The sequence below is a fragment of the Haematobia irritans genome, chromosome 4 (assembly GCF_050003625.1).
Source record: "Haematobia irritans isolate KBUSLIRL chromosome 4, ASM5000362v1, whole genome shotgun sequence".
Classification (NCBI taxonomy): domain Eukaryota; kingdom Metazoa; phylum Arthropoda; class Insecta; order Diptera; family Muscidae; genus Haematobia; species Haematobia irritans.
Window position 1 is genome coordinate 104,925,029 of NC_134400.1, and position 26,490 is coordinate 104,951,518.

Sequence of the window (26,490 nt, forward strand, 5' to 3'; positions counted from 1 at the left end):
TTTTGTCAACATGAAGAAAATTTATTACAAATAATAATTTTTTTCTGTTGTTTTGAGAAAATTTCATGTGTTGGATTCAAAAATTGGCACACAACCAAATTTGGCACACATGGCTACAATGCTAATTCTACTCCCTGTGCAAAATTTCAACTAAATCGGAGCAAAAAATTGGCCTCTGTGGTCATTTGAGTGTAAATCGGGCGAAAGCTATATATGTATATATATATCTAAATCTGAACCGATTTGGCTGATATTTTGCAAGTTTTTCGAGACTCATAAAATATTCGGATGTACGGAATTTGAGGAAGATCGGTTGATATACACGCCAATTATGACCAGATCGGTGAAAAATATATATGGCAGCTATATCTAAATCTGAACCGATTTTTTCCAAAATCAATAGGAATCGTCTTTGAGACGAAGCAGGACCCTATACCAAATTTTAGGACAATCGGACTAAAACTGCGAGCTGTACTTTGCACACAAAAATACACCAACAGACAGACAGACAGACAGACAGACAGACAGACAGACAGACGGACAGACGGACAGACGGACAGACGGACAGACAGACAGACAGACAGACGGACATCGCTAAATCGACTCAGAATTTAATTCTAAGACGATCGGTATACTAAACGATGGGTCTCCGACTTTTCCTTCTTGGCGTTACATACAAATTCACAAACGTATTATACCCTGTACCACAGTAGTGGTGAAGGGTATAAAAACAGTTGTTTTGTTTATGAAATAAAAATTGTAAAACTGTGGCCCAAAGAGATATGGGGGCTATATATAATTATGGACCGATATGGACCAATTTTTGCATGATTGTTAAAGACTATATACTTACACCATGTACCAAATTTCAGCCAGATCGGATGAAATATGCTACTCTTATAGGCTCCGCAAGCCAAATCTGGGGGTCCGTTTATATGGGGGCTATACGTAAAAGTGGACCGATATGGTCCATTTGCAATACCGTCCGACCTACATCAATAGCAACTACTTGTGCCAAGTTTCAAGTCGATAGCTTGTTTCGTTCGGAAGTTAGCGTGATTTCAACAGACGGACGGACGGACATGCTCAGATCGACTCAGAATTTCACCACGACCCAGAATATATATATATATATATATATATATATATATATATATATATATACTTTATGGGGTCTTAGAGCAATATTTCGATGTGCTACAAACGGGATGACAAAGTTAATATACCCCCATCCTATGGTGGAGGGTATAAAAATGGGACAAAAATCACAGTTTTTGTCCAAAAACAGTTAGTTAAATATATTTCGAATAAAATGAGCTGTACTTCATTACAATCGTGTTTGTATCTAATACGAGGGCGGTTCCGAAACTTCTTAGCATATCAATGAAAGAGAATAGTTAGTTTTTCAAAAATATTTTTATTTTTCAATATAATCTCCTGCAACTTCAATGCACTTAGTCCAACGCTTTTCTAGCAATTCTATCCCTTGATTAAAATAGTTTTTCTTAAGGTCTTCAAAATAGGGGTTTACAACAGTAGTTGCATCTTCATTTGAGGTAAAACGCAGGTAAAAGTCACTGGGAGCTAAATCAAGAGAATAACATAAGGTGGGTGGTCAAGCAACTCGTACTTTAATTCGTTGATTTTAGCCATTGTTAAAACACTCTTGTGCGCTGGTGCCTTGTCTTGATGAAAAATTATTTTTTTTTTGTAAGCCAGGTCGTTTTTCTCGAATTTGTACATTTAATTGATCCAAAAGGTTGCAATAGTACTCTGAATTAATTGTTTTACCCTTTTGCAGATACACTGGTAGAAATAGTTTCGTTATATTAATGAAATGTGTCATTAAACTTGAGCCAATGAAACAAATTCATTGATATAACGAAATTTTTCGTTATTATAACGAATTTTCTGTTAGTCAACGAAACGTTTCGTACTATTGACGAACATTTTCATTCTCTTAATGAAAATGTGTCGTTGTATCAATGAAAAATTTTCGTTGGCTCAATTTTAATGAAATTTTCTTTGTGTGTAGTCAATTAATAAAATACCATAACCTTACCAGCCGATTGAATTGTTTTTGCCTTCTTTGGGGCACTTCCTCCAGCTTCAGTCCATTGTTTGTATTGGATCCATGTCTCATCAACAGTTATGAAACGACGCTTAAAATCTATTTTATATCGCTTAAAACGATCCAAACAAGCTTGATAAATGTTCATTCTTATGCGTTTTTGATCGACTGTTAACAAATGCGGCACCCATCTTGCAGAAAGCTTTTTCATATGTAGTTCTTCATGTAAAATTAAATGGATTCGATCATTTCAGATGCCCATGATATTAGCAATTTCACGCACTTTTAGTCGTTGATCATTTAATACCATATCATGCACTTTGGCTACAATTTCTATTGTTGTTGCTGTTTTTGGACGTCAACTACGTGGTTCATCTTGAATGCTTGTACGACCACGTTTAAATTCAGCAAGCCAATTTTTTACTGTTGCATATGAAGGAACACTTTCACCTAACACATTCACCATATCATTACGAATTTCTTGTCCCGATAAACCTTTTTTATGTAAATATTTAATGACACACACAGAGAAAATTTCATTAAAATTGAGCCAACGAAAATTTTTCATTGATACAACGAAACATTTTCATTAAGACAATGAAAATGTTCGTTAATACTACGAAACGTTTCGTTGACTAACAGAAAATTCGTTATAATAACGAAAAATTTCGTTATATTAATGAATTTGTTTCATTGGCTCAATTTTAATGACACATTTCATTAATATAACGAAACTTTTTCTACCAGTGCAGCACGCATTTCTAATTTTTCCACTGTAAAAAAATTTGAACACCTCTTTCTATATGAAGGTGTTGCCAGATCGAAACAAAATATAACATGTGTTCATAACAGATATGGAAGTTTCCAAAACACTTAACTTTCTTATGTTTATACCGCGCTTTTTGTGCTAGGCTTTAATGGTTCTGTTGATGAAGAACTGAATATTTCTTTTAAGGTTATTTGGGACGCTGAATCCAATTCTGTACTTGGGTTTTTTCTATCAGCTCGACTTTTCGAGATATACCGTTATGTTCGAAATTAAGGCACTTCCGCTACATATATTGAAATAACTTGAAAACGATTCACTATATTAAATTTACAAATTTAGAGTAAACCTATATATGTTGTGATATTTTATTCAGGGAGCAACAGATAGAGAGAGAGCGTATAGAGAAAGAAATAGAGATGGCAACCGAGAGGGTTAACGAAAGATATCAACAAAGCGAGAGATTCAAAAGAGAGCAATTTCGGTGAAACTGCTTGTATCTTGTTTCGGAAAACTATTTTATTAAACTGTTTTGGCTCTGCGCTCGGCATGTTAACAAGGCTTCGCCAAAAATTTGATTTGCTTAAATCTAAATATTATTTAGGGGCAGGGATCCGGAGCGGAGCGTGGAGCGGAGCGGAGCAAGCCCTTTTTTTGCCGGAGCGGGAGCGGCATTTCTAAAACCCGGAGCGGAGCGGGAGCGGAGCGGTTTCCAAATGAAAAACCGCTCCGCTCCGAATAAAATATTACTTGAATGAAATGTGTAACATTGAAATTACACTGTGTAGGTAATTTCAAATTTAGCTAGTACTTAGCGTAGTGTGAGTAAGCGTTTAAAATGTACGATATGTATTTTTGTACGTACGTACATTGGGGAAAACACAACGTGTTTTTTAGTAATTGTTTTCAAAAACGGCAAATGTCAAAATGTAAAAGTAACAACAGTACTTTCGATCAATTTCATTCCGTATTACTACAAAGATGTTTGTAATGAACGTCAAATAAATGCAATTAAACGATCTTATTTATATTTAATTTTTTAGTTTTCTACACTGAAAAAAATATTGTCGTGAAGTCAAAGATTCCATGTCCTTAGAATAAGAATGCAAATTTTGCTTAACATGGAAGACGCATTTCTCTAAAATAAAGTTTTTTATACCCATCACCATAGAATGGTGACGGGGGTATAATAAGTTTGTCATTCCGTTTGTAACACATCGAAATATCGATTTCCGACTATATAAAGTATATATATTCTTGATCAGGGAGAAATTCTAAGACGATATAACGATGTCCGTCTGTCCGTCTGTCTGTCTGTCTGTTGTAATCACGCTACAGTCTTCAATAATGAAGCAATCGTGCTGAAATTTTGCACAACCTCGTCTTTTGTCTGCAGGCGGGTCAAGTTCGAAGATGGGTTATATCGGTCCAGGTTTTGATATAGTCCCCATATAAACCGACCTCCCGATTTGGGGTCTTGGGCTTATATAAATCGTATTTTTTATCCAATTTGCCTGAAATTTGAAATCTGGAGGTATTTTATGACCGTAAAGAGGTGTGCCAAAAATGGTGAGTATCGGTCCATGTTTTGGTATAGCCCCCATATAGACCGATCTCCCGATTTTACTTCTTGGGCTTATAGAAACCGCAGTTTTTATTCAATTTACCTGAAATTGGAAATCTAGAGGTATTGTAGGACCACAAATACGTGTGCCAAAAATTGTAAGTATCGGTCCATATTTTGGTATAGCCCCCATATAGACCGATCTCCCGATTTTACTTCTTGGGCTTATAGAAACCGCAGTTTTTATTCAATTTACCTGAAATTGGAAATCTAGAGGTATTGTAGGACCACAAATACGTGTGCCAAAAATTGTGAGTATCGGTCCATGTTTTGGTATAGTCCCCATATAAAACGACCTCCCGATTTGGGGTCTTGGGCTTATAGAAAGCGTATTTTTTATCCAATTTGTCTGAAATTGGAAATCTAGGGGTATTTTCGGACCATAAAGAGGTGTGCTGAAAATGGTGAGTATCGGTCCATATTTTGGTATAGCCCCCATATAGACCGATCTCCCGATTTTACTTCTTGGGCTTCTAGAATCCGAAGTTTTTATCCTATTTGCCTGAAATTGGAAATCTAGAGGTATTTTCGGGTCATAAAGAGGTGTGCCGAAAACGGTGAGTAGCGGTTCATGTTTTAGTATATCCCCCATCAGAACGATCTCCCGATTTAACTCCTTGGGTTTCTAGAAACCGTAATTTTTATCTGATTTGCCTGAAATTGTAAATATTCAGGTATTTTAGGCTCGGTCCATTTGGTAATGCCTCCATATAGACCGACTTCACTTGAACTGCTTGAAACTCAATGTAAAATTTCCAGATTTTACTTCTACATATTTAAGATTTCAAATCAAGACGTTATTTTATAATTTTCTTGCACACTTACAAGAGATGTTAATGACTCCTCTAAAACTCAAACAAAAATGGTTCTTATAAATCCAGAATCTGATACAGCCCTCATAGGTGAAATCTTTAAATTTATCTTCGGGAAGTGTCCTCAAGTCCTCACGCCCTCCTAAAATTTCAAAGGAAACCCTAATATTTGGTTCATGGTGGTGGGTATTTAAGGTTCGGCCCGGCCGAACTTAGTGCTGTATATACTTGTTTTCTTGTCCAAAAGGCAATAAACTTTTGAATGAAGTTGTAATGTCCTTATAATTAAGTGATTTTACTTAAAAATGTGTATCATAACATGAAAGATAAAATTTTTTAATAATTTTTAATAATTAAGAAAAATTCTTTAAAATTAATAAAATTGTCTTTAAATTTGTTTCCTTTTTGCATCTTGCCTACAAAGCAAAAAATCGTTAAAAAATAAGACATGTTTTTCAACACTTTATTTTAAAGACGCTTTTTACTTGAAACATAGCATAATTTCTACTGGAAGTCGAGTCTTAATATGGAAAAAAATAACTCGTTAACTCGTTTTTAAAGGATTTTGATAACAACTGACGAAAAAAATCTAAAAAAATTAAAAATTAACATATGCTTCCTAGAATGCTTCCTTTAATGAAGTCAAAATGGATTTAATATTTCTGAAAAAATCTTCAAAATTAATAAAATATTTCAACACATTTTTTTAAAGTCATTATACCCTAAACCACATAGTAGTTAGGGTATAACAAGTTTGATCTGCCAAAAAATGTGCCTACAAGAAATATTGATTTTAGACCCCATAAAATATATACCGATCGACTCAGAATCACCTCCTGAGTCGATCTAGCGCTTGGCGTCCGTCCGTCTGTCCATGTATTTGTTGTTCACAGGATTTCGGTCGCAATTATTAACCGATTTTGATGAAATTTGGTACAGGGAGTTTTTTTGGGCACAAGGACGAACGCTATTGAATTTGGAAGAAATCGGATCAAATTTAGATATAGCTCCCATATATATGTATTGCCCGATTTCGACAAATGGGGTCACGTTGCACTTTTTTACTAACCGATCGTCGTCAAATTTAGCACAAAATAATCTTCTGTATCACCCTTCAAGTCTGAAAATTTCATCGAAATCGGTTCAGATTTAGATATAGGTCCCATATATATGTATCGCCCGATTTTGTCAAATTAGGTCATAAAACCCTTATTTATCAACCGATCTTACTCAAAGTTGGCGAAATGTAATCTTCTATAGCACTAACTATATGTGCAAAAAATCATCGAAATCGGTTCAGATTTAGCTATAGCTCCCATATATGTACCGCCCGATTTTTCTAAATAAAATAAAACTCAATTGAACAAATAATACAATGTTTGTACTATAATTTTCTCGAAGAGGAGCGGAGCGATTTTTTTTTTCTCGGAGCGGAGCGGTTTTTTTTTCTCCGGAGCGGGAGCGGAGCGGAGCGAAAAAAATGGACCGCTCCGGATCCCTGTTTAGGGGTATAATAAGTTTGTCATTCCGTTTGTAACACATCGAAATATCGATTTCCGACTGTATAAAGTATATATATTCTTGATCAGGGAGAAATTCTAAGACGATATAACGATGTCCGTCTGTCAGTCTGTCTGTCTGTCTGTCTGTTGTAATTACGCTACAGTCTTCAATAATGAAGCAATCGTGCTGAAATTTTGCACAAACTCGTCTTTTGTCTGCAGGCAGGTCAAGTTCGAAGATGGGCTATATCGGTCCAGGTTTTGATATAGTCCCCATATAAACCGACCTCCCGATTTGGGGTCTTGGGCTTATAGAAATCGAAGTTTTTATCCACTTTGCCTGAAATTTGAAATCTTGAGGTATTTTATGACCATAAAGAGGAGTGCCAAAAATGGTGAGTATCGGTCCATGTTTTGGGATAGCCCCCATATAGGCCGATCTCCCGATTTTACTTCTTGGGCCTATAGAAACCGCAGTTTTTATTCAATTTATCTGAAATTAGAAATCTAGAGGTATTGTAGGACCACAAATACGTGCCCCAAAAATTGTGAGTATCGGTCCATATTTTGGTATAGCCCCCATATAGACCGATCTCCCGATTTGGGGTCTTGGGCTTATAGAAACAAAAACGTAGTTTTTATCCTATTTGTCTGAAATTGGAAATCTAGAGGTATTTTCGGGTCATTAAGAGGTGTGCCGAAAACGGTGAGTATCGGTCCATATTTTAGTATAGCCCCCATAAGAACGATCTCCCGATTTAACTCCTTGGGTTTCTAGAAACCATAGTTTTTATCTGATTTGCCTGAAACTGTAAATATTCTGGTATTTTAGGCTCACAAAAACGTGTATCGGATTAACTTTTTATCGGTCCATTTGGTAATGCCTCCATATAGACCGACTTCACTTCTTGAGGGTGTAGAAGGCGCACTGATCACGAAAATTGCTTGAAACTTAATGTAAAATTTCCAGATTTTACTTCTACAGATTTAAGATTTCAAATCAAGACGTTAATTTATAATTTTCTTGCACACTTACAAGAGATGTTAATGATTCCTCTAAAACTCAAACAAAAATGGTTCTTATAAATCCAGAATCTGATACAGTCCTCATAGGTGAAATCTTTAAATTTATCTTCGGGAAGTGTCCTCAAGTCCTCAAGCCCTCCTGAAATTTCAAAGGAAACCCTAATATTTGGTTCATGGTGGTGGGTATTTAAGATTCGGCCGAATTGTGGTTTGAAGTGGTATGTTAGAATTTATAATATATTTTTGGTGCTTTTTGGCCTTGGGGAGTTGGCAACACTGGAATAGACATTTAAACCAAACAGTGTTGTTTGTCTGCGGGGCATAAAGCAATAAAACTCCAGTTTCAATTTAACAAAAATGCGTTTTATTCTTGGAAATAAAATAGGTTAAATTAAGAAAAGAAAAAAATATGTAAAAGAAACTTACAATACAATTTCCCCGTACAACTGAATTCAAGCGAATATTCAAACAATGACAATGACAAGAAAAAATTAAACATGAAAATCCAAAGAAAAAATTTATATTTTCAAAGCATACTACAGTTAAAAATTATTGTCAAGTCAATTAAATTAAAAGCATACTAAGATTCAATAAAATAAGTAAAATGGAAAGTACGTTTAATGTTTAGCATATACATACGTATATATAAATTATTACTGTCATCGACATCCATCGCCCCCCCCCCCCCCCCCCCCCCTAAATTCGTAATATGTTATCCATATTTATTTCTACTATTCAGTTTCGATTATTGCCAGTTTAGAAAGTGGCCTCCTTAGAATACCAGCTGAGGTTCGAACTTCCGCTGATCTAACAATTCCATCCTTGCCAGGGAAAAGCCTCACAATTCTTCCCAATCTCCAATTAGATCTTGAAACATCGGCATATATCAGATAAACTATTGAGCCTATATTAATTGTTGTTTTCGAAGAACACCATTTTGCTCTTCGAATTAAGTCTGGCAAATATTCACGAATCCAACGACGCCACCAACAGTCCTTGAGGCTTTTCAATATTTTCCACTGCTTCCTAAGACATAGATTTTTCGGATCGAAAGGCGACGGTGTTTGTGTGGAGTTACAACAACCTAATAAGAAGTGATTGGGGGTAAGGGGTTCTGGATCATCTATAGTGATAGGAAGATGAGTCAGAGGCCTCGAATTCACAATATTTTCTGCCTCTATAAGAAGACTTCGAAAAGTTTCCAGTTGTGGTGCTTTTTCAGTTACTACATGTACCATCACCTTCTTAACCGATTGAATAAGTCTTTCCCAGGCTCCTCCTGCACTCGGATTGATAGGTATATTAAAAATCCATTTAATGCCAAGTGGGGCCCAATTTCTCGGTTACTGAGTTGAAGTCAATAAATGTAGAGTCATGATGCAATTCCTTATTTATCCCTACAAAATTGGTACCATTATCACTACGAATCTGGACAGGAACACCACGACTATTCATAAAATTACGAAGGGCCAGCAAAAATGAGTCAGTCGACGTATTTGCTACTATCTCAAGATGAATCGCTCTTACTGTGAGACAAGTGAAGATTGCTACCCATCGTTTTTCACGGCTTCTACGAATTGTTACGTAACATGGACCAAACAGATCTACGCCACAATAACTGAACGGCCTTACATAAGGGGTAACCCTGTCAGCAGGAAGGGGAGCCATTTGGGGTTGTACCGCTTGAGATCTTCGGTTTTTACAAAACTGGCAACGACTCTCCACTTTGTTCAATGCTACTCTGACTGATACGACCCAAAATTTCTGTCGGATTTCGGATATGATGGTTGCTCGATTAATGTGATGTAGTTTCTGGTGGTAGTACTGAACTATAAGCATTGTTAGCTTGTGCGTCTTGGCGAGAATTATAGGTCTTCGAACGGACATAGGAAGAACTCTTGCATTTTCTAGTCGCCCTTTTGCTCTAATTAACCCTTCTTCCATATAGGGGTTAAGGCTTCTTATATTACTATCCTTGGGTACAGACATACCACGGTCAAGTATGACATAATCTTCACACAAAAAAATTTTTTTCTGATTCAATCACGAAATTAATTGATCCAATTAATTTTTTAATTGAAATGTCTTCAATCACGAAAATGATAGTATCAATCAAAGTTTTTATTGGGCATAGATAAAAATCCTTAATTAAAAAATTAATTGATTTCATTACCAAATATCAATTAATTTTTTAATTGATTCAATTAAAAATTTAATTGATGTTGATTGCAAAACTCAATTAATTTATTAATTAAAAAAAGGTAACTATTTTCAATTACATTCTGAATTGGCTTAGAATTTTTATTTGGATTAACAATTGATTGTTTGAAAAAAAAAAATTAATTAAAAATTAAAAAAAAAATGTTCATCGTTTTTTTAACTGACTTAGTCTTCCGAATTTGATTAAAAGTTAATTGTATCAATTAACTTTTTAATTAAAAATTTTAAAATTTTCAATCATTGACTTAATTAACTTAATGTTTATATCTTGATTAAAAAGTTAATTGCACCAATTAATTTATTAATTGAAAAAAATTTCAACTTCAATTAACTTTTTAATTGGAAATAGTTTGGTGATATTTTTTTCTGTGTTCTTGAAACATTTCTTGTTGTGCGTTTTTATACCCTCCATCATAGGATGGGGGTATATTAACTTTGTCATTCCGTTTGTAACACATCGAAATATTGCTCTAAGACCCCATAAAGTATATATATTCTGGGTCGTGGTGAAATTCTGAGTCGATCTAAGCATGTCCGTCCGTCCGTCCGTCCGTCCGTCCGTCCGTCCGTCCGTCCGTCCGTCCGTCTGTTGAAATCACGCTAACTTCCGAACGAAACAAGCTATCGACTTGAAACTTGGCACAAGTGGTTGTTATCGATGTAGGTCGGATGGTATTGAAAATGGGCCATATCGGTCCACTTTTACGTATAGCCCCCATATAAAGGGACCCTCCGATTTGGCTTGTGGAGCCTCTAACAGAAGCATATTTCATCCGATCCGGCTGAAATTTGGTATATGGTGTTGGTATATGGTCTCTAAGAACCATGCAAAAATTGGTCCACATCGGTCCATAATTATATATAGCCCCCATATAAACCGATCCCCAGATTTGGCTTGTGGAGCCTCTAAGAGAAGCATATTTCATCCGATCCGGCTGAAATTTGGTACATGGTGTTGGTAGATGGTCTCTAACAATCGTGCAAAAATTGGTCCACATCGGTCCATAATTATATATAGCCCCCATATAAACCGATCCCCAGATTTGGCATGTGGAGCCTCTAAGAGAAGCATATTTCATCCGATCCGGCTGAAATTTGGTACTTGGTGTTGGTAGATATTCTCTAACAATCGTGCAAAAATTGGTCCACATCGGTCCATAATTATATATAGCCCCCATATAAACCGATCCCCAGATTAGGCTTGTGGAGCCTCTAAGAGAAGCATATTTCATCCGATCCGGCTGAAATTTGGTACATGGTGTTGGTAGATGGTCTCTAAAAATCATGCAAAAATTGGTGTACATCGGTCCATAATTATATAAAGCCCCCATATAAACCGATCCCCAGATTTGGCTTGCGGAGCCTCAAAGAGAAGCAAATTTCATCCGATCCGGCTGAAATTTGGTACATGATGTTGGTATATGGTCTCTAATAACCATGCAAAAATTGGTCCACATCGGTCCATAATTATATATGGACCCATATAAACCGATCTCCAGATTTGGCTTGCGAAGCCCCAAAGAGAAGCAAATTGCATCCGATCCGCCTGAAATTTGGTACTTGGTATTGTTATATGGTCTCTAATAACCATGCCAAAATTGGTCCACATCGGTTCATAATTATATATAGCCCCCATATAAGCCGATCCCCAGATTTGGCTTGCGAAGTCTCCAAGAGAAGCAAATTTCATCCAATCCGGTTGTAATTTTGAACATGGTGTTAGTATATGATCTTTAACAACCGTGCCAGAATTGGTCCATATCGGTCCATAATTATATATAGTCCCCATATAAAACGTTCTCCAGAGTTGACCTCCGGAGCTCTTGGAGGAGCAAAATTCATCCGATCCGGTTCAAATTAGGAACGTGGTGTTAGTATATGGTCGCTAACAACCATACAACAATTGGTCCAATCACTCAAAAATTGGTCCATATCGGTTCATAACCATGGTTGCCACTAGAGCCAAAATTAATCTACCAAAATTTTATTTATATAGAAAATTTTGTCAAAATTTTATTTCTTTAGAAAATTTTGTCAAAATTTTATTTCTAGAGAAAATTTTGTTAAAATTTTATTCGGTTCACAATAAAATTTTCATCATTGTCAAAATTTTATTTCTATAGAAAATTTTGTTCAAATTTTATTCGGTTCATAATCATGGTTGCCACTCGAGCCAAAAATAATCTACCAAGATTTTATTTCTATAGAATATTTTGTCAAAAGTCTATTTCTATAGAAAATTTTGTTAAAATTTTATTTCTGTAGAAATTTTTATCAAAATTTTCTTTCTATAGAAAATTTTGTCAAAATTTTTATTTCTATAGAAAATTTTGTTAAAATTTTATTTCTGTAGAAAATTTTGTCAAAATTTTATGTCTACTTTGTCAAACTGAATTATATACGTATTGGATCGATCTTTTTTGATTTAATATATACCACGTATGGACTTACATACAATTTAGAAGATGGTGTTAGGAGGTTTTAAGATACCTTGCCATCGGCAAGCGTTACCGCAACTTAAGTAATTCGATTGTGGATGGCAGTGTTTAGAAAAAGTTTCTACGCAATCCATGATGGAGGGTACATAAGCTTCGGCCTGGCCGAACTTACGGCCGTATATACTTGTTAATTATATATACCTCGGCTCGCATTTCCTCTTCTGCAGAAAGTTCGCCATATATTAATTCTTCTTTTTTGCACCTCTTTATACCCTTCACCACTACTGTGGTACAGGGTATAAGTTTGTGCATTTGTATGTAACGCCAAGAAGGAAAAGTCTGAGACCCATCGTTTAGTATACCGATCGTCTTAGAATTAAATTCTAAGTCGATTTAGCGATGTCCGTCTGTCTGTCTGTCTGTCTGTCCGTCTGTCTGTCTGTCTGTTGATGTATTTTTGTGTGCAAAGTACAGCTCGCAGTTTTAGTCCGATTTAAAATTTGGTACAGGGTCCTGTTTCGGCTCAAAGACGATCCCTATTGATTTTGGAAAAAATCGGTTCAGATTTAGATATAGCTGTCATATATATTTTTCACCGATCTGGTCATAATTGGCGTGTATATCAACCGATCTTCCTCTTCCGTACATCCGAATATTTTATGAGTCTCGAAAAACTTGCAAAATATCAGCCAAATCGGTTTAGATTTCGATATAGCTCCCATATATAGCTTTGGCCCGATTTACACTCATTTGCCCATAGAGGCCAATTTTTTGCTCCGATTTAGTTGAAATTTTGCATAGGGAGTAGAATTAGCATTGTAACTATGCGTGCCAAATTTGGTTGAAATCGGTTCAGATTTGGATATATCTCCCATATATAGCTTTCGTCCGATTTACACTCATATGACCACAGAGGCCAATTTTTAACTCCGATTTAGTTGAAATTTTGCACAGGGAGTAGAATTAGCATTGTTACTATGCGTGCCAAATTTGGTTGAAATCGGTTCAGATTTAAATATATCTCCCATATATAGCTTTCGCCCGATTTATACTCATATGACCACAGAGGCCAATTTTTAACTCCGATTTAGTTGAAATTTTGCACAGGGAGTAGAACTAGCATTTTAACTATGCGTGCCAAATTTGGTTGAAATCGGTTCAGATTTAGATATAGCTCCCATATATATGTTTTTCTGATTTCGACAAAAATGGTCAAAATACCAACATTTTCCTTATAAAATCGCCACTGCTTAGTCGAAAAGTTGTAAAAATGACTCCAATTTTCCTATACTTCTAATACATATATATCGAGCGATAAATCATAAATAAACTTTTGCGAAGTTTCCTTAAAATTGCTTAAGATTTAAATATTTCCCATATTTTTTTACTAAAATTGTGTTCCACCCTAGTGCATTAGCCGACATAAATTTTGAGTCTATAGATTTTGTAGAAGTCTATCAAATTCTGTCCAGATCGATTGATATTTAAATGTATTAGGGTTAAACCTTTATATAACCCCCAACACGTTTGACGAATGTGATATGACATCGAAAATTTAGATCTACAAAGTGGTGCAGGGTATAATATAGTCGGCCCCGCCCGACTTTATTCTTTCCTTACTTGTTTTTTACTAACACTGTGTTCCACCCTAATGCATTAGCCGACTTAAATTTTGAGTCTATAGATTTTGTAGAAGTCTATCAAATTCTGTCCAGATCGAGTGATATTTAAATGTATGTGTTTGGGACAAACCTTTATATATAGCCCCAACACATTTGACGGATGTGATATGACATCGAAAATTTAGATCTACAAAGTGGTGCAGGGTATAATATAGTCGGCCCCGCCCGACTTTATACTTTCCTTACTTGTTTTTTACTAAAATTGTGTTCCACCCTAGTGCATTAGCCGACATAAATTTTGAGTCTATAGATTTTGTAGAAGTCTATCAAATTCTGTCCAGATCGATTGATATTTAAATGTATTTGGGTTAAACCTTTATATAACCCCCAACACGTTTGACGAATGTGATATAGTATCGAAAATTTAGATCTACTAAGTGGTGCAGGGTATAATATAGTCGGCCCCGCCCGACTTAAGACTTTCCTTACTTGTTTTCAAATTTGAAATGTATCTGAATACAAACGCCATGCTTCTCTTCAATCGCCTGTAGCTCGAGAATCTATTAATATCTGGTGTAATTGCTAGAAAATTTTTATTGACCACACAGACAAACTTAGTTCGTAGCTCTTCAGTATTTTCATTCAAATCTTCATTGAAAGTCTGTTTGGGCCAAAGATTTTCGTTAAGACAAAGGAATCCTGGTCCATTTTTCCATTTACCGTCGGCTTTATATTGAAATCCATTTTTGAACCTAGTTGCTTCATCTGCGGGATTATTTTTTCCCGATATCCATCGCCACTGTTCTACATTACTTGAGTCCAAGATCTCAGACACACGATTTGCAACGAATTGTTTATATTGTCGATGGTCCGATTTTATCCACATAATAACTGCACTCGAATCGCTCCAAAAAACTACTTTGCATATCATTATTGTATGGGCAGCAATTATTTTATTCTTCAAGCGAACTCCCATTATAGCTGCTTGGAGCTCTAGTTTTAGAATCGTATGGTATCTATTTGGGGCACATGAAGTTTTTCCCATAACAAACATTACTTTTACCTCCTTACCATTTTCTGTCCGCCAGTAGGCCACTGCGGCCAAAGCCTCTTCGCTCGCGTCAACGAAAATATGAAGATCCACAACGTCATGAACGAATGATGGAGAATAACATCGATTTATTTGAAATGTCTCAATTTTTTGTAATTCTTGTATCCATTTTTTCCAATAATGATACAAGTCGTCAGTTATTTCATCATCCCAATTGATTCCTAACTTCCATACTCTTTGCATTAAAAGTTTGGCCGTTATCATGAAGTCAGCTAAAAATCCAAAGGGGTCAAAAATTGACATCGTAAGACTCAGCAATTCTCTTTTCGTAGGACGTTTTTTAAGGGTTAAGATTTCTGGATTAACTTTATTCAAGTTTCAAAACGAATGTAAATGTGTCAGACTTCACTGACCAATACATTCCCAGTATTCTGTTATCCTTCTTTTCGACATTTATATTGTCCATAAGTTCTCCATCACCATATAAATGCATTACCTTGTGTGAGTTCGACTGTATCTTTCTTAGCTCAAAACCTCCATGTTTGTGTATTCTAATAACGTCTCCAATAACTTCCACAGCTTCTTCCTCGGTTTTGAATGAGTCGACGTAATCGTCGACATAGTGTCAATTAACAATTCCTTCTACAGCCCTAGGTGTTGTTTGTCTGCGAGACATAAAGCAATAAAACTCCAGTTTCAATTTAACAAAAATGCGTTTTATTCTAGGAAATAAAATAGGTTAAAATTAAGAAAAGAAAAAAATATGTAAAAGAAACTTACAATACAGTTTCCCCGTACAACTCAATTCAAACAACAATGACAAGAAAAAATTAAACATGAAAATCCAAAGAAAAAATTTATATTTTCAAAGCATACTACAGTTAAAAATTATTGTCAAGTCAATTAAATTAAAAGCATACTAAGATTCAATAAAATAAGTAAAATGGAAAGTACGTTTAATGTTTAGCATATACATACGTATATATAAATTATTACTGTCATCGCCAAACAGCATGTGTTTTTGCCTCGAGAGCAGAAATTTAAGTATGTGTGGACATGTATTTTTTAACATTTTGGCATTATGGACACAATTTTGTTTCTTGGGTCGTCAAAAGAAATCGGAACGTACGACGAGTAAGTCAAAATATTTAGGAAGAAAGGAAATTAGGAAATTATTTTTCATTATAGCGGCAAAACTCGAATCTCTAAAAGCAGAATAACATAACTTTTTTGGCAAATTGTATTATAACTTGTATTATTATAACTTAATATGGATGTATAAACCTATAGCTTTATACTTAATAACATTTGAATTTTCTTATTTGAATTTAATTTGTAACTGCCATTTGAATTTATATTACCAAAATATCTACAGTTTGAAAATAACTAAGATCTACGAATGTCAATGAAAATGAATTATAATGTACTAAAAAAGATACAAATTTAGAAATAGCGACTTCTTGGGAAGTCACTCTAGCTAGTTAGGGTCACTTTTATTTTACCAACCGCAGAAGAAGCTACAAACTTACTGGTGAGGAACCTGAGCTCCAATAAACTACATATTGAATTGACTCCTCTTGGTGTTTTTATTTCTTTGTTTCCTCCACTTGGGTTTATTTACTTGTGTGGATTGAATTCCCTGTGAGATTCTATTCCACAAGTAACCCCTCTTGTCTCCTATAGCCAATCGTTTGCTCTGGTGAGATTAGAAGATCTCTGCGAAATAGAAATACAGTCCACAACAACAACAGGCAACCCGTCACATCCAGCTCCATCATCATAGTCAGCCAGTGTGTTGGAGCCCCTCTTCTTCTTACGTAGCCCCCTGACTACAGCATAAAGCCCCAATAGTATTCATGGTCCTCTCGAAGAGAGTATCAGAGAACTCAGCAGCAGAGGCACACATCTCACAGCAAAGGAAAATGAGGTAAAGGAGAATGATAATTCCCATGGTCATCTCAGTATAATCTCGGTATCGGTAAGCGAAGCTTCTAAAATAGTTGATTGCGGGTAATTTATTGTGTAGTGTAAAAGTTAATTGGTGTAAATGTGAGAAATATTTGAAGTGGTTCAAACTTCAAGAAATTGTGTGGGAAGATTAATATGATGTAGGAGTTTAATAATATCAGATAAATATATAAAAAAATTTTTGGAAAAAATTAAACTTTCCCAGGCATAATTTTGTGTGGAGTTTGAACGAGAATTAGAAAAATTGATTTAAGAAGGAAACTTCCTCTAACACCTTATAGTGCGAAAATTTCGTTAAAATTAGCAAAAATTCGTCCGAAAAAGGAAAAAATCAACAGTGTCTTAAAAAGCAAGACAACCATACATATTGGTTACGTAATAATGGTTAAGCAAGGAAATATATAAATAGTCCGTCCGAAAATACAGAAATACATAGTGCGAAATTTCTGCCATTTGTGAAAACCGTTATCAGTGATTTGCAAATGTTAAGAAGTAATACAGAAGAAAAATTACGTAATATATAGGTGCATATATGCAAAAGTTAACGGTTCAGTTTCCCCCCCCCCCCCCCCCTTTATTAATTAGTTGGTTTATCATGTTTGTCTCTTCTTCACATCCTCCACCTTTTTCTAATCTGTAGTTGTTCATCGTTGTATGCCCTTATATGGTGATATTGCAGAGTTTCATTCCATCGTTCCTGTATGCAAATACTCCTCTCTAAAATTTGGATATTTTGCATAAGGATAGATGTAGTGAAAGAAATCAACAAGAATCGCACGATAAGAAATATAATCGGCAAAAGTGTCAACATCATTATGTGTTAATGGTCATAATTGAATTTTGTGATTACATGTTCAACAAAAAAAAATAAAAAAAAACATAAGAAAAAGATTACGCAAGTTTATCCCAATCTGCAAAATTTATATTGTGTTGAATTCAAATTACGCAAATTGATTTCAATCTGCAATCTCTATCTCAATCTGCATTTATATTATGTTGAATTCAAATTTGTCAATCGAAAATTTGAGCAAATTTATCCTATTTTTCCAAATTGTGTTATGTGGAATTAATTTTTTTTATAAAATTATAATGAAAATTAAACTCGAAACAGAAATTGCGATCGTTTAACAATCATTTAAACCACACAGGAGTTTGAACAACATTGTCATTAAAAAAGGTAATCACAATTTTGATTATTCGCTAAAACTTACTAACATCCACCCTAATAAAAATGCAATGTCAAGATCTATCAAAACAAAAGAAAGATAATTGAACAAAATATCAAATCCATAAGCACATACATTTGCTCTTCTTCTTTCCATCACAAGAAGAAATCAATCTTAAACTACACAGAAGAATTTGGATAATGTGGAGAAATAGAGATAATTTTGTTATCGTTACACATACCATAAGGTTTCTCCGACTACATCAACTCTACATTAACTCACTCATGCTTTGAAAAATCTCTTAAAATCAAACCTGGATATACATCAACATACCACAAAATATTCTCTAAACATTTACGCCACATACACAGGCTAGGGAAAAATCTCTTATCATTTACACACATATACATATGAAACGACATTCTCTTAAAATAAGAGTGAGGGTCACTCATACCAAAAGAGATAGTTACTTACGACCCACAAAAACAAACCTCATCACTCGAGTTGAGTGACATAAAGAAGAAGCATCATTTTGGAAAGAATTTATCGATGAATCGATTGGGAAAAAAATCTAAAAAAGCTTATGTAAAAATAACTACTTCTACACAATATAAACAGAAACATAAACTAACATTAACTACTAACCCTAATGTAGAACGGTAACTAACTAAAGTTGGTTACGCTGGTTTAAATTTAATTTGATATCAATATACTTTTTTTATGATTATTTGATATATTTAATGGTCAATGGAAAACTATTGTTTCGCATGATGTTTACACGGAAATCGATCATTCGAAAACCAACTATTAAAAGTTAACTTCGTATAACAATTATGTTAATTTATATCGAAATGTTTGAAAACTCTAAAAAGTCGTTTAACCACGTTTCTGATATCGCCTGTTAATGGCTTCCCCAAGAAAGCTGTAAGTTAGTCTATCTAATCACTCAGAAGGCTTCTGCCAATCACTATTTTTATTCCGACTTTGTGAACCGAAGGTTGTATAGTTACCCTGTGAAAACTATACAGTATAATTTTGCTTAATTTAACGTCAAAGGTTGTATAGTAACCCTGTGAAAACTATACACATTAATTTTGCTCATTTTACATCAAGGTTGTATAGTAACCCTGTGAAAACTATACTGTGTTATATTACCAATTTTGTACAAAAGGTTGTATAGTAACCCTGTGAAAACTATACATTTTTATTTTTACTCAATTTGTGTCAAAGGTTGTATAGTAACCCTGTGAAAACTATACGATATTATTCTACTGAATGTCACCTCGAATTTTTCATAGTAACCCTGTATGGAATTATAATTTATTCGTGGGAATCGCATGGAATTTCGGAATATTTCTTGGGCCATTTTGTTTTACGTACGATTCTAATTGGTTTACCAGAATTTTTATAGTCACCCTCGGGAGTCTATATGAACTGTCTGAAATAAAATTTTTTAGAGATTTTCTCTGAACTAGAGTATATGATTTATATTCAAGTATTTCCATTATCCTCGGCAGTTGGAATTTTCACGCGGATCCGAGGCAATTGTGTTTGTGCTTTCACGATTGAGATATTGGTTTCGAACCAATCGTGGGGCTGTTAGCTTTAGATCATAACGTGACTAGATCTCGACATTACGTATAATTTATGTCGGTTTATTTCAAGTGAAATCCATCGAGTTCAGGAACAATTTTTTGGAATTTGGGGTTTGATTTTATACTCATTTATTTACGAGGACAATATCTCTCTTGCAAGAATATCCGTTTCAAATTCGTATCAAGTCTGATTTCAACGACGGAATATGTTCATTGGGGTTTTTTTGTGCTTCAAATAAGTAGTCAATCTTCATTTATATTGAGGTGTCTCCTAACTTTAGGGAAATATGCGACTGTGATTTAGGGGTACAAGTGTACTTATAACAATAATTACGGTGTACGTTGGGCCAATTTGGTCAGATTTGGATTTTTAACAGATATTGGTGTGCCACGCATTTTTTTTTTTTTCAATTTCCATACTTAATCATTACGAGCTCCGATTTGGGTGGCAAATTTTAATTTTTTGAAAATTTGAATTCTGCGCTATTGGTGCCAAATTCTTGCTTTCCCTTCCCTATAATTATCCGGAAGTGACAATCTAGTTCGAAATATGTCTGAACCAACGGGTGATAGTGTGTCTGTGTCAGAGGAAAACCCCGTCATGCAGGATAGGTTTTTATTCGATTGTGATCAATTGATCATACTATGCACTGCGATCGAGAAGCTCAATGTTCTGGAACAAACAGAATCATTACTTCAAGTCAGAGTGGATGATCTGGAGCAAAGATGGCGAAAAGTTCAAACATCATATGAAGCAGTGATGTTATCGCCAGCTTCAGATGTCCCCAAAAAACTCAAAGACAACGCAAGTATGAACTACAACATTTGCTTGGAAACTTATTATGTTGCAAGGTCCCGACTATTCGACTTGTCGAAGGTCGTGGCTTCTTCTAATCCTAGAAATGAAGCGTCCCGATTGGCCATATCCCCCAATGATTTTCCAAGCCCTCGTCAGAGTTTTTCGGATCAACACACTGATTCTCCTGGGGTATTTATCAAAGTTCCTCCATGTGATACCCAGATTTTTGAGGGTGGGTACGAAGAGTGGCCGTCATTCCGTGATATGTTCACGGCGGTCTACGGAAACCACCCAAAGCTAACAAAAGCCCAGAAGTTATATCATCTCAGGAATAAGACACAAGGCCCAGCTGGGGCAATAGTATAACGGTACCCACTTTGTGATGATAACTTTGATTTGGCATGGAATGCTTTAAAGTCCAGATACGAGAATAAACGGGTGCTCGTGGACAATCAACTGAAGATACTTTTCAATATCCCAACGGTCACAACAGAAACTAGTGAATCCATACAGAGAATCCAATCTACTGTAAATGATTGTTTAGCGACTCTGAAGACACTAGAGGTTGATATCGATCATTGGGATCCCATTCTAATTTACTTGATTTCCACAAAGCTTCCTGATAAGACTCTCTCCCTATGGGAGGAATCTCTAAAAACCCACAATGAGCTGCCAATGTGGTCTCAGCTAGATGCATTTTTAATTAATCGATTTGAGATTGTTGAAAGATTGGCTAGTATAAAGTCTACTAAAGATAAATATGGTACAAGAGATTCTGGCGTGCAGAGCGCTCAGACTTACTCGTCACAAGAGAAATTGAACTCGTCTTGCCCACTTTGCCATTCGGATCATTCGATACGTATCTGCCCAAAATTCAGAAGATTTTCGGAACAGGAGAGAATCGATTTTGCATTTAAGAACAAATTATGCAACAATTGTCTCTCCTCCAATCATTCAAAGCAGAAATGCACGAGTAGGAATACTTGTTTTATATGTCACAAAATGCATCACTCGTTGCTACATTTAAATAAATCGGAAGCCAAGGCGCAAAATTTTAATTTTGTGGGAAGTAATTCTACGAATAGATCCGACAGAGGGTCCTCAGATAACATTCCTTCCACTTCGAAACAGGTACCAAAGGTCCATTCGAATTTTGCCTCAAATGGTGAAGTGATTTTGCTAAGAACTGCGTTAGTTCAAATTGAAATTAGGGGAGAATTATTCACAGCACGTGCACTTATCGACCCCGGCTCACAACGAACTTTTGTGTCAGAGAAACTGATGAAACTTTTACAAATTCCCTCGAAAACTGCTCAGTTTGAGATCTTTGGTATCGGGGGTAAAAATCAAACAGCTAACAAAGAATGTGAGATTTGCTTATATTCTTATCGGTTTGATTTGAAATTCTCTGTGAATGCTATTGTTTTACCCAAAGTAACTCAACGTTTACCAGCTATATCTTTTACGATCCCCAACTCACAACAACTTAGAGATATCGATTTAGCTGACCCATACTTCAATGAAGCGGCTCAAATTGATCTCGTTTTGGGGAACGATTCGGAACGATTTATAAACATTGAGGGGGTTAAGAAAAACGTTTGTGGAAACACCTCCGCCTACAATACAGTTTTCGGTTGGGTTCTTAGTGGTCCCATGAAATCTGAGACGGTTCATTCTTTTACTACTAATGTAGTTACAAGCGACGCTCCCTCACTGGACAGAATTTTGCGGAAATTTTGGGAAATTGAGGAAATACCTCAGTCAAAACCACTTTCGGATGATGCGAAATACTGTGAAGAGCTTTACGCGAAAACAACTACCCGAAACGAAGACGGACGGTACATAGTACGATTACCTTTTAGTAAAGATTTTCCAGATTCAGTATATCTGGGGTCTTCCCGGTTTTTCGCTCTGGGTCAACTTAAAAGAATCGAGCAATCTCTGTCAAAGGATACAGATCTTCAAACTCAATACAATTCTGTTTTAGAAGAGTACCTCTCCTTAGGGCATATGGAAGAAACAACGAATGTCGAGATTACTTCTAATGGGAAATTCAACTCATTCTATCTTCCACATCACGCCGTCGTGCGACCCGAACACAAGACCACAAAAGTGAGGATTGTGTTTAATGCCTCCCGAAAATCCAAATCAGGATTTTCTTTAAACGATGTTTTATTAACTGGTCCAACACTTCAAACCGATTTAATCTCCACGGTTTTGAATTGGAGAAGGTACAAATTTGTCTTTTGTGGAGATATACAAAAAATGTACAGGCAAATACTTGTACATCCCGATGACCGCTCTTATCAAAGAATTGTATATCAGAGATCTCCTGATAGCCCTGTTAAAGACTACCAACTTAAAACCGTGACCTTCGGTTTAAACTGCGCGCCATACCTGGCTATACGGTCGTTATTACAACTTGCTTCTGACTGCGAGCAGCAGTTCCCAAAGGTAGCATCGATATTGCGTAACGAAACCTACGTCGATGATATTCTTTCAGGTGGTTATTCTATTGCTGAAACTAAACAACTCCAATGTCAGCTCATAAGCACCCTATCTTCGGCAGGATTCCCCTTAAAGAAGATAACAGCGAATGACCCTCAACTTTTGGAACATTTGCCACCAGAGGACTTATATGATTTAGATTTTTTACATCTCGATGAAGCAAGCTCAACAAAAACACTTGGTATTAAGTGGAATGCGTTGACGGATTCGTTTACATATGATATAAACCCAATCCAACTATTGGCGCGAAGTATAATGACTATTGTATGAGCTGTCATGATGCGGAGGAAAAAGAATCAATTAAAAAGAATCAATTAAACACCTCTTGTGTGAGTGTCCTGCATTTTGTGTAAAGCGCAAGCAACTTTTAGGAGCATATAGCTTCAGATTACTGGCGGATCTGGAAAACGTTAACTTAAGCAGTCTGCTACTGTTTTTGGAACAATCTGGTTGGTTCAACAAAGAAAAATAATCAATAAGGTTCAGCGGTTAAAACTAGAAGTGCCCATATGTAATAGGTACTTTTAGTTAATGTGGTATCACAATGGACTGAATAGTCTAAGTGAGCCTGAATCTTAATCGGGCTGCCACTTTAACCTAACCTAACCTAAACCCAATCCAAAGTCCCTCAACTTTAACCAAAAGGAAAATATTATCAATGGTGGTTCAGCTCTTTGACCCAGCCGGGTGGATAACACCTATTATAATAAGAGCCAAAATATTAATGCAACAACTGTGGCTAGAAGGCGGTGGTTGGGATGATTTGATTAGCGAAGATTCCCGTCGGTCATGGGAACAGTTGCACTTCGACTTTTCCCATTTGAGTTCTCTGCGGATTCCTCGTTGGATCCAATACATGCCATCAGATCAAATCCAGATTCATGGATTCTCTGACGCATCTAAGGCAGCTTATTGTGCATGTGTCTATGTTAGAGTCCAAGTTTCTGACTACGTTGTGTACTCAAACCTTCTCGTTGCAAAAAGCAAAGTTGCTCCACTTCAAACAGTATGTTTACCACGATTAGAACTAAATGGAGCAGAATTGCTTGCAAAACTCGTAAGCTATGTGGTCAGTTTATTTGAATTCAAGGACTCTGATATAATTCTATGGACAGACTCGTCCATTGTTCTGGGATGGCTCTCAAAACCTCCGTGGTCTTGGGAAACATATGTTGCAAATCGTACATCCAAGATCCACACCCTTGTTCCACGAGCACAATGGCGACATGTGTCCACACACGACAACCCTTCTGATTTGGGCACAAGAGGTTGTAGACCACAAGATCTTCAGAATAACTTACTTTGGTGGAATGGGCCATCTTGGTTGACAAATCCGCCAACAACTTGGCCAAAGAGCAATCCAGTTCCCACTCCCGAAACAGGAAGAAACTTTCAGGCCTTTAATGTTATTTCGGAAACTTTTGATATACTAGACAGATTCTCGTCTTACTCAAAAGCTTTACGGGTGGTATCTTATATTTTCCGGTTTTATAACAGACTGCGTCGCAATGGCAATGTTGACACCAACTCTTCCATTGATTTAACTCACAACGAAATCGTATGCTCAAAGAAAAGATTGATAAGTCTAAGCCAAAAACATTACTTCAAACGGGAATATGATGCTATTTTACTGAAAAATCCATTACCGAAAGATAGCCCATTAATCCCAATCAATCCCTTCATAGATCAAGATGACATACTTCGCGTGAACGGTCGTCTAGCACATTCGACATTGCCATACAATGAAAGCCACCCAATAATTCTCCCCGGGAATTCTAGGCTTTGCTGTCTATTCCTTTCACACTTACATAATTTCCTAGTTCATGCGGATTGTCTGCTCATGTGTAGAATGGTGCAGACAGAATTCTATATTTCAAGATTAAAACCCAGAGTGAAATCCATTATCCGCAAGTGCAAAGTGTGTATTATTTTTAAACAGAAGTCATGTTCACAAATCATGGCGCCATTACCACTCGATAGGTGTACCATTACCCCACCGTTTCATATAACCGGACTCGATTTCGCGGGTCCGTTTGAACTCAAAACATCCCACTTGCGAAAAGCTCCCATTGTGAAAGGTTATGTGTCGGTATTTGTGTGTTTCTCAACGAAGGCCATACATTTAGAGCCCTGTTCTGACCTCTCATCAGCAGCTTTTGAAGCCACGTTTGCTCGATTCGTTGGGAGGCGAGGACTACCCAGAAGGGTAGTATCGGATAATGGGCGGAATTTTGTCGGCGCCAGCAGGGTACTTTTAAGGGAATTTTCGAAATTTATAAAATCTACTACGAAAGATATATCGGACAAATATGCTTCTCATGGATTTGAGTGGAGTTTTATTCCACCTCATGCGCCACATATGGGCGGCCTCTGGGAGGCAGCCGTTAAAAGTTTCAAGCACCACTTTAAGAGAATTGCTGGGTCCTATAAATTTACTTACGAACAATTTGCGACGATATTGGCTCGAATAGAGGGTGTGCTTAATTCTCGTCCCATTAGCGCGATATCAGAAGATCCATCGGATCTGACAGCCCTCACCCCTGGTCACTTTTTAAAAGGGTCTCCCATGTTGTCTTTACCAGAGCCACTCGCCCAAAATATGTCTCTAATTAATAAATGGACAAAGCTCAAAGCTTTGCATCATCAATTCGCTGTACAGTGGAAAGATGATTACCTCAAATCACTACAGAAACGCTATAAATGGAAGCAGCCGAACTCGAATGTCAAAATCGGTGATTTAGTAGTATTAATCGACGATTTGATGCCTCCAAGTGAATGGCGATTAGGCCGAATTGAACAAATTCATTCCGGACCAGATGGTAACATACGAGTTGTTGACGTTCGAACTGCGACAGGACTCGTTAGTCGCCCCATTGTAAAGCTTTGCCATCTACCTTTTCTAAACACCGAAAACTCCTAACAATCAAGCTACTAACACAATCTTCACGTACTTCATGTCCGTGAAGAACTCATTTCCATTAACAAATATTCGAATTTTTATTTTACAGCACCATACCGAAATCTAATCTATATCGTTGCATGGTATGCAAAGGCTTCCACAGCATTCGAGTTTGTCCCCGGTTCATAAAAATGACGCCGCTAGAAAGAAGTCGTACCGTAAGGCTTCATAAATATTGCATCAACTGCTTAGCAAAAAGTCATACGGTAGCCAAATGTACATCTAAAAACAAATGTAGAAAATGCAAGAACTATCACCACACATTGTTACATCCACAACGTAAGACGGTATCCTCTCATCCCAAAACCAAACGAAGAGCTGCACAACAAAAACAACAAAATATTGAATCACATCCAACCCGAA

The 26,490-nt window shown here is 36.2% G+C and overlaps 2 protein-coding genes across 2 annotated transcripts; one reads left to right on the top strand and one right to left on the bottom strand.

The window, feature by feature from the left end:
* Nucleotides 1-9,115: 9,115 nt before the first annotated feature.
* Nucleotides 9,116-15,585, bottom strand: LOC142235696 (uncharacterized). The gene is made up of 3 exons (XM_075306956.1): nt 15,546-15,585; nt 14,802-15,497; nt 9,116-9,813 (listed from the first exon to the last, which is right to left on the bottom strand). The coding sequence occupies exons 1-3, from the start codon at nt 15,583-15,585 to the stop codon at nt 9,116-9,118; spliced, it is 1,434 nt and encodes a 477-aa protein (XP_075163071.1).
* A 4,826-nt stretch (nt 15,586-20,411) lies between these two features.
* Nucleotides 20,412-26,194, top strand: LOC142235697 (uncharacterized). The gene is made up of 4 exons (XM_075306957.1): nt 20,412-21,020; nt 21,078-23,418; nt 23,912-26,043; nt 26,177-26,194. The coding sequence occupies exons 1-4, from the start codon at nt 20,412-20,414 to the stop codon at nt 26,192-26,194; spliced, it is 5,100 nt and encodes a 1,699-aa protein (XP_075163072.1).
* The last annotated feature ends 296 nt before the right edge of the window (nt 26,195-26,490 follow it).

Coding starts and splice junctions, on each gene's coding strand:
- LOC142235697 (XM_075306957.1), top strand. CDS start 20,412: ATGTCTGAACCAACGGGTGATAGTGTGTCTGTGTCAGAGGAAAACCCC. Junction 21,021..21,077: donor AAGGCCCAGCTGGGGCAATA/GTATAACGGTAC, acceptor AATGCTTTAAAG/TCCAGATACGAGAATAAACG. Junction 23,419..23,911: donor AATCCAACTATTGGCGCGAA/GTATAATGACTA, acceptor AACTGTGGCTAG/AAGGCGGTGGTTGGGATGAT.
- LOC142235696 (XM_075306956.1), bottom strand. CDS start 15,585: ATGTCGAAAAGAAGGATAACAGAATACTGGGAATGTATTG. Junction 15,498..15,545: donor AGAATACTGGGAATGTATTG/GTCAGTGAAGTC, acceptor ACTTGAATAAAG/TTAATCCAGAAATCTTAACC. Junction 9,814..14,801: donor ATTTCAATATAAAGCCGACG/GTAAATGGAAAA, acceptor TTTTGTGTGAAG/ATTATGTCATACTTGACCGT.